This window comes from Bemisia tabaci, chromosome 1 (assembly GCF_918797505.1).
Source record: "Bemisia tabaci chromosome 1, PGI_BMITA_v3".
In the NCBI taxonomy this organism is placed as follows: Eukaryota; Metazoa; Arthropoda; class Insecta; order Hemiptera; family Aleyrodidae; genus Bemisia; species Bemisia tabaci.
The window spans coordinates 20,277,870-20,286,695 of record NC_092793.1 but is presented as its reverse complement, the minus strand read 5'-3'; the positions used below and the strand labels follow the sequence as shown (position 1 = coordinate 20,286,695).

Here is an 8,826-nt window from a genome sequence, read left to right as displayed (position 1 = left end):
TTGAGCTTTGAAATAACATAACCTAACATAAACAAATAATTCACGAAATGCATCAGCCATCAGCCCCGAAGAACATTCATCAACATTCCACGCTTGTGTTCTTTTCTCGTGCTATTTGAAGCCTAAAACTTGCAAATTCTGAACGTTAACGTGGTTCATCCCGTTGAATTAAATCCAGCATCTCTTAAATTCTTTAATTCCAATCATGGCAGAGGTATGTACGTTTCGAATTTCATTTTGGTCGTTTTTACTTCATTGATGTGTTCGATTTTTCATTGACAAGTCTCCCCAGCTGAGCCATGTGTACCTCGAATGTGGAAATGTCCCTTCTTTCAACAATAAATTGCCTATTGATGTCCTGCTCTGTTATCTGGCAAACCTGTCAGCGTTCTGTCTATGAAAATCCTCAGCAGGTTTCAGTTTCCCTAGTGTCAGAACCGAATCAATGATTGACACACACTGATCAGACGGGAAATCTCGCCGTGAGGTTATACGGTAGAAAAGATTTCCCTCCTTTGTTCACATCCACTTATACCTTACGTTGCTTAGGTAAAACAAGTCACACCTTAAGATAGACTTTGCATGTACCACTTTGCTAGTAGTGAAGTTGATTAATGGGTATTTGCACTGCCAGGGCTCACGAACTGATTGTGTTGTATTTTCTTTTGACAAAACTAACCCACATGTCTCCCCAGGATTTTCTGCTAATACTTTAAAATGGGTGAAACTTATTCATATATTATTTGGAAGGAAACTGCTGGTTAGTGTCCTTTGAATTTCATCAAGAAGCTTGGGAGGAGATGCGCAATGCCTTAATCAGGGATATGCATTTCCCTACTTCACCTGCTGTTACTCAACATTATAACTCAGTTCAATTTTAGTTCTATTAGACATTTAGGAGGTACATCTAGATCAGTGCAGCCTCTAATTCTGCAGAATGCAGTCCGATCTATTCTGGTTTGTGAACGTGCTGTAGAATTTATTGACCCAATGGTCAAATTTGGATCCTGCAGATTGTGTGAGGCTCCTAGTTCACAGTTAAAAACATTCCGCTTTTATAAGAGAACATTAAGTACTAATATCCTAATTTATTCAAGTTTTTCAAATCTTTGATTTTCTAATCAGTTGTGTCAATATTTTCAGGCTGAAGAACAGGCGAAGAAGAAAAGGACCTTCCGTAAATTCACCTACCGTGGTGTCGACTTAGATCAGCTCCTAGATTTACCTCAGTATGTATTTTTTCATTTGCTTTACCCAACTTATTGGAATTTGCAAAATGAATGGATTGCTAAACCTGAGAAAAATCACGCTAAACTTAAAAACAAGTTGAATTTTTCAACTTTCCTTCGCCATTGTTACCAGTAAACTTTATCTTGTTCATCATTTTTCAGTTTTTTATCTTTAATAATCAGTTCAACTCTCCTCCTATTACCAATTTCTGGTCAAGACTCTACAGGTTCAGTGAGGTCCATCCTAAAAGAATGCATGTACTTCCTCTTCAGCCTGTCTTTAATTTTACATGTATTCATTACTTTTCAGGGAACAATTAGCAGAATTACTATGCTGCAGAGCTAGAAGAAGGTTTTACAGAGGATTGAAACGTAAGCCAATGGTCTTGATCACTAAGTTGAGGAAAGCCAAGAAAGAAGCACCTCCTAATGAAAAACCTGAAGTTGTCAAAACACATCTTCGAAACATGATCATTGTCCCTGAAATGGTCGGTAGCATTGTTGGAGTATACAACGGCAAAGCTTTCACACAAGTTGAAATTAAGGTAATGAAACATTCTCAAAAATAGCTAATACAGAGTGGCCGCAGTAAGACAATACCTAGAAATGTCTGGGGATTTTAAGAAGTCAGAAAAAATGGTAAAGTGCCAGGAAAAAATAGCTAAGTTACCCTTAGTAGCCTTCTAGAATGAGTTTGATATTTTGAAGGGAGAAGATTGCCTGAAAACCATTCAAAAGTTTGCCTTTTTAACTATCTGAGACATCGTCATTTGCCAGGGAATTTTACCTAAATATGTCAGGGAAATGACAGGGAATTTTATTTTTTAAATTTTGTGGCAACCCTTTCAACAAATTCAGTTCTGATTTTACTCTTGTGTTGCTGGTTAAATCGAGTTCCAACTCTATAAAGACAACAGACTGGTCAATCCCAGTCTCTGACAATGGTGAGTTTGGTACCCTATTTGAAAAAAAAGTTGGGTCAGGGCGGAGGTAGTTGGCAAGCCATGGTTCCTGAGAGGAGTCCTCTGTTTTCAGCATTTTTCAAATTTCATAAAAACTATCAGGAAATCGGTGTCCAGATATTGAACTTGGGCTTCTTTCTAGTGAATTTGTCATGACTTGTAGGTCAGAACAAGAATAGTCTTCTCCCCCCTCTACTAAGTGACATTTCATCTCAAGGGGGAGTCATTGTTTCCATGAAGACTCTCTCGAAGACCCTGTGTTAAAGCCAAATCCATGTGAATACTTGAGGGTCATTCCATATAGAACCTACCAGCCATGCAACCGCCCGACTCGGATTTTGATGATAAATTTTTTTCTTGATCAGACCACCAAATAATGAACTTCTGCGAAATATTAGGTCTCAAATCGAAAAACTCACTGAGATATGAATTTTGGAAGTTTTAAGAATTTTCAAGAAAGAGACGTTTCGAACTTCCGAGAAAGAGAGGGTCATTTTCCCCAAAAAAATTCACCCCCGGCCCATTTTTCGTCGGATTGAAGTGAAAATTTGACACAATGTCCATGAAAGTATGTAAATTTGAGAATAAAATGCATAAAATGTTCGACTTCACTCATTGATGTGCTGCGGTTGATAGTTCGTTGTGATTTTGTCTGATTTTAGCGACAAAACCTTCCCCTCTTCAAATGCTCATAACTTTTGAGCTGCAAGTTATTTTTTGCTCCAATTTTTATTAAAATGCTCCTAAGATTATTAGAAAGACGCCTGAAGAACAATTCTGATGGCGTTTTGGGCTTTAGTATCTTTTTTTTTCACTTTTGTCCGAAAAAGGCCAGCAAAACTGAAAAACACTGAAACTACACCAATTATCGGCTCTAACGTTGGAGTAGCAACTCAAAAATTGCTCACATTTATACTGAATGGTTCTCACTGCATGTGAAATGCGTCTGGGGAATAAAAGTGATGGTATGTTGGGTTTCCATAACCCGTTTCCCAACATTTTTACTCAAGAGAGGCTCGCTCAACTGAAAAAAGCGCTAGGAAAATCTCATTAACCGACCATTACATTGAAAAAACAATTGATTGGGGGCCCAGATTTTTCACCAAAGGACTCTTGTTGTATGGAAAGCACACTAACTTGAGGAGTGAATATAGCAAGGGATTCACTCTTAAAGGGAGGGAAAAAATATGTACAAAAATCATGTATTTAGATATTTTGCGATAAAAAAATAGAATGTTATCAATTAAGTAACTGTAAGGTTTGCCCTTGATTTACTCAATTCAGAACTTAGTTGCGTTTTCAACTCGAAGCATTAAATTTACTCCAAAAAACTTTTTAATTCCCGGACGCGGATGGATACATAAATGAAATCTCCAAGTTGTTTTCTTCCTCTGATTTGGATAGAACAAGCCCAAAGAACCAATGCCTATCACCCGCACACGCAACAACGAATTTGTTGAGATTTCTAGCATAACTTTAACTTACTCTGGGTTAGAGTAATTATTCAGGGCAATCAAGATCGTTATCTATATCAGCAACAGTCTAATTTATAGATCTGAAAATTCAAAAGTTTTTTGAAGTAAATTTAATGCTTTGAGTTGAAAAAGCAACTAAGTTCTGAATTGAGTGAATCAAGAGCAAACCTTACAGTTAGGTACTTCATTGATAACATTCTATTTTTTTAACGCAAAATATCCAAATACATGATTTTTGTACATATTTTTTCCCACCCTTTAAGAGTGAAACCCTTGCTTGAGATGTTCAGGAAATAAATAGGTAACTCAATTTTTCAAAACTATAATTACAATACTTCAACTCTAGTCAGCATGAATAACCTCCCTCAATTTTTAACAATTTAATGTTCTGATAATTCCTATTAGAACTTTTCATCTTTTCCATTAATTTTTATTTCAGAATACATTTGAAAGTTATTAACCTCATTATGATGCCATCCAGGAGTCAGTAAATCACATTTAATGTGAATAGGCATGCTGTCAACACCTTCTCATCTTTTTGCCTTACATTTTCGAATATTTCTTATTAATTTTAGAACACTCATTAGTGATGGCTGGATTTCGTCCACTTTTGTCTTCTTCACCCCTATCTCCCAGCCATCACCAAGAATCACCCATAAATTTAATTACTAAACTTGCAGTTGATAACTACATAGATTATAGCCAGCCAATCTTGTGTAGGCTTGTTGTCTCACCACCCGTGACCTCAGCAAGTCTATATAAGCATGCGCTGCCCTAAAACCTAGGTCTGTCTGTCTTTTCTCATCTCTTAGACCCCAGGTTCTTTACCATCTAGACCCGTACAAGTACGCTTGTGCCCACTCTCGCCTTCTAGCACATTTTCTGAGTGACTATTCTTTACTGTTTAACTCTTGTGATTCTGTGCTATCTCTTTTGACTCAGTACAACTCTAAATTTCATCTCCAAAAATTCAGTGTCTATAATTCTCAATCCATTCTAGTAGTTTGTTGATTCTACATTTTATTAAAAATCAACTGGTGCCGAACGGTCTCGCAAACTTTCAACCCGAATTTGAGTCTATCACCCGTGACATACTCATATTCCATAACAGATGCCTATCAGTTAAGAGATGCCTATCAGTTAAGAGATGCCTATCAGTTAAGAGATACTACAGTTTTATTTCCTTACTTTAAAGCCGATCGTAAAGATTGGAGTGAAGGGGAAAACTACTACAACCAAGAATACACTATATTCACTCCTCAAGTTAGTGTGCTTCCCATACAACAAGAGTCCTTTGGTGAAAAATCTGGGCCCCCAATCAATTGTTTTTTCAATGTAATGGTCGGTTAATGAGATTTTCCTAGCGCTTTTTTCAGTTGAGCGAGCCTCTCTTGAGTAAAAATGTTGGGAAACGGGTTATGGAAACCCAACATAACATCACTTTTATTCCCCAGACGCATTTCACATGCAGTGAGAACCATTCAGTATAAATGTGAGCAATTTTTGAGTTGCTACTCCAACGTTAGAGCCGATAATTGGTGTAATTTCAGTGTTTTTCAGTTTTGCTGGCCTATTTTCGGAAAAAACTCGAAGTTAAAGATATATAAACCCAAAATACCATTGATTTTATTTTTCAAACATATTGTACACACAGTAAGGACCATTCAGGCAAAAAATGAGCGATTTTTGAGTTGACTTTTCAGGGTAATGGTCGATTATCGGAACAATTTTGGTGTTATTTCCAGTTTTTTAGGCCTTTTTCGGACAAAAGTGAAAAAAAAAGATACTAAAGCCCAAAACGCCATCAGAATTGTTCTTCAGGCGTCTTTCTAATAATCTTAGGAGCATTTTAAAAAAAATTGGAGCAAAAAATAACTTGCAGCTCAAAAGTTATGAGCATTTGAAGAGGGGAAGGTTTTGTCGCTAAAATCAGACAAAATCACAACGAACTATCAACCGCAGCACATCAATGAGTGAAGTCGAACATTTTATGCATTTTATTCTCAAATTTACATACTTTCATGGACATTGTGTCAAATTTTCACTTCAATCCGACGAAAAATGGGCCGGGGGTGAATTTTTTTGGGGAAAATGACCCTCTCTTTCTCGGAAGTTCGAAACGTCTCTTTCTTGAAAATTCTTAAAACTTCCAAAATTCATATCTCAGTGAGTTTTTCGATTTGAGACCTAATATTTCGCAGAAGTTCATTATTTGGTGGTCTGATCAAGAAAAAAATTTATCATCAAAATCCGAGTCGGGCGGTTGCATGGCTGGTAGGTTCTAAATGGAATGACCCTGGATGTTCTATCTTAATGAATTATAATAATAGACAAAAGGTTTGATTTTCTGCTTTCTAATTTGGTGCTCTTGATAAAGCAAGAATATATGAATGAAATCAGCTAAAATATCTTTTTCAGGTTTTTTTAGTGCACTACATTTAAAATTAAATTTTCACTCCAATAAATTCCTTCAGCAGTGGAAAATGAAGTGTTTTTTGCCAGAAAATTAAGGATGTATCCATTTAAATCAACAGTTGAGCTAAATAAATCATTACAAACCTGTAAATAGATTCATTCTAGAGGGTCATAGGGTTGAAAGTCTTCCCCAAACAACAATAAATTATTACGAACCTGTAAATAGATTCATTCTAGAGCGTCATAGGGTGGAAAGTCCTCCCCAAACAACATTAATTATGAAGCACCGATGGTGTCCTTATTGACATCAACATCAACAATAGTAGGCATTTTGAATCAATAGATTCTGGCCAGCAAATTCAGATGTGTAGTCTTACTCTATTCATTCAATCATTTCTGTGCGTGCTCCTCTCTATTTTGTCATGAATTCAGCTGATCAATTTTATTCTTGTAGCCTGAAATGATCGGACACTATCTGGGAGAATTCAGTATGACCTACAAACCTGTCAAACATGGAAGACCCGGTATTGGAGCTACCCACAGTTCACGGTTTATTCCTCTGAAGTAAAAAATTATTGTCAGCTTTTCTTTAATTTTTAAGTTTGTAACATGTTTTATATATTTTAAATAAAACTTGACAATGAAATGCATTGTTTTACTTTTTTTTATCCCTAAATAAAGATAATGGCTCAACTGTCAACTGGAAAAAGCGAGAGGCCATAACTAACTTCCCACGATGTCTGGCTTTGGCCTGTATTTATGACTTCTGAATGTATAGCCAAAGCCTCCCTTATTTCCAGTGTTCGAAACTCACAGGTGCCAAATGCGCCTTAGAAATCGATCATGGCGCCTAAAAAATGAAGATTCTGCGCCAACGTGGCTCCTAAAAAGTGCCCCCCCCCCCCCTTAAAAAAAAATTCTAATTTTTCTGTTTGGTGATTTTTCGAAAGTTACAATTTACAGCCATTAGTTCTGTGTAACTTAAACATCTTGCGTCTGAATTTTCATAAAATGCGCCGTGATAAGTAGGCAAAAAGTCAATTTGGCGCCTAAAAATTGAGCTTAATGGGCCACATGGCTCCTAAAATTTTAAGGTGAGTTTCGAACACTGCTTATTTCGTATAGTAAGTAACACCAACCAACAAATAAACCCTTAAAAATGCCTCATCAACTGTTAAAAATGAGAAACTTGACTTTATTTGTTGGACTTCATAAATATCTTAGAAAATCCCTGAACAGCATGTATGGTGTATTTTACATGTTCACAATATTTCATCATACCTGAAAATACTGAATATAAATTATATTCAATGAGGAAGGGAGAGTACTCTGAGATCAAAATTAACAGACGAGCACCAAATTACAATAAAGAAAAAAGTCGAGAGGCTTTGAATTCAACTACGTACATAGTTGTAAATTATCCCCCGTCCAAAATTCAAAATCTAGAAAACATTTTTTGAATATGAAAACAGTGGTTAAAATTTGTCTGAAACATCGAGCTTCATGAAGTAATTTCAATTCAAACCTCCATTTCTTAGTTCATACTTAGTGCCTCTCCGTTGAACTCTGTCCGTATCATACCCTTAAAATGTACATAAATGAATTTATATCTGGGTGTCATACTTGAGAAAATTAGATGAGTTTGCTGCTGTTTTAGAAACACTAATTTACTGAGATTTGAAAAACCGAGAGGGTAAAGGTTAATAACTTTAAGTCAGAACTTAAATTTCTCAGAAAAAGATGAATTTCCCCCCCCCCCCCCCCCCCTTTGCGTATTTTATCACTAGTCATGGTTAAGAATCAACATCTTTTATTCAAGTACGATCTTGTTTTTTGAGGAACCGAATTTTCCTGTTGATGGGCAAGAGAAATTTTAATTACATACTCACAAATCCATTTTGAAAAATTCTTAATTACCTGCTGCGTTATCATGGAATCTAGTGAAAATCCTTACTAAAAGAAGGATCGTAGTATGGCTTACAATGAAACTCATTTTCCAGTACCCTACAGACCAATTAGCTCGGTCAGTTGGTCGACTTTTTTTAATATTTTGAGTGTCATGAATTTCAATATTCTTCATTGTACTTAAAATTTTTCAATGATCGACTCGATTCCAACTAGTTTTGATTTTATTAGCGAGCAAAGAGTTTGAATTCACCAATCAAATTATTCAACTAGGACTTTCCCTCGTTGGTGTTGATTTTAGAAATGAACATATTTATGCCAAAAATAATCCATGATCGTAATAAACGAAGCGCTCACTCTGTTTCACCAATACCATGCCTGTTATTTGAGTACCTATGAACCTGAATAAATTTTTTCCAGATTTTTCCAAGCATTCAATATTAACTTTATTTTCCTGGGGTCATAATCATGCCCCCTCCCCCCCCCCCCCCTCAATTACCATTCGCCGGGGGTGCATAAAGAGGTGGTAGTTTTTAGCGTTTTGTCTTGGCTCAAGATTACTCAAGGGGGTTTGTCCTTAACTCCAAATCAATTTTTCTCATTAAATTGCAAAAACAGCCCCACTCCTCCCATCATGGTTGCTTTGCTTATATTCCATCCATTTGTCAGCAGGCCTGGACTGGAACATAGTCGACTGTCGAACTTCAGACTTCGCAGATCACCACATTACCGGTTTTTTTTTTTTTTATCAATTAAAAACGGTCCTTACTTTAATTCCTCACTTTTCGGGAGCTGATAAACTGAAAGTCCTCTGTTACTTTTCATTTAGAAGAGAACTCA

The 8,826-nt window shown here is 36.3% G+C and overlaps 1 protein-coding gene across 1 annotated transcript; it reads left to right on the top strand.

Annotated features, from left to right (window-relative positions):
* The first annotated feature begins 59 nt into the window (after positions 1 to 59).
* Positions 60 to 6,727, top strand: RpS15 (ribosomal protein S15). Its single transcript, XM_019046953.2, has 4 exons — positions 60 to 214; positions 1,144 to 1,229; positions 1,540 to 1,774; positions 6,536 to 6,727. The coding sequence occupies exons 1-4, from the start codon at positions 206 to 208 to the stop codon at positions 6,647 to 6,649; spliced, it is 444 nt and encodes a 147-aa protein (XP_018902498.1). The 5' UTR covers positions 60 to 205; the 3' UTR covers positions 6,650 to 6,727.
* Positions 6,728 to 8,826: the final 2,099 nt, after the last annotated feature.

Excerpts from the sequence above, each read along its gene's own strand:
- RpS15 (XM_019046953.2), top strand. Across the intron at positions 1,230-1,539 it reads CAGCTCCTAGATTTACCTCA|GGAACAATTAGCAGAATTAC; the intron begins GTATGTATTTTT and ends ATTACTTTTCAG. Across the intron at positions 1,775-6,535 it reads TCACACAAGTTGAAATTAAG|CCTGAAATGATCGGACACTA; the intron begins GTAATGAAACAT and ends TTATTCTTGTAG.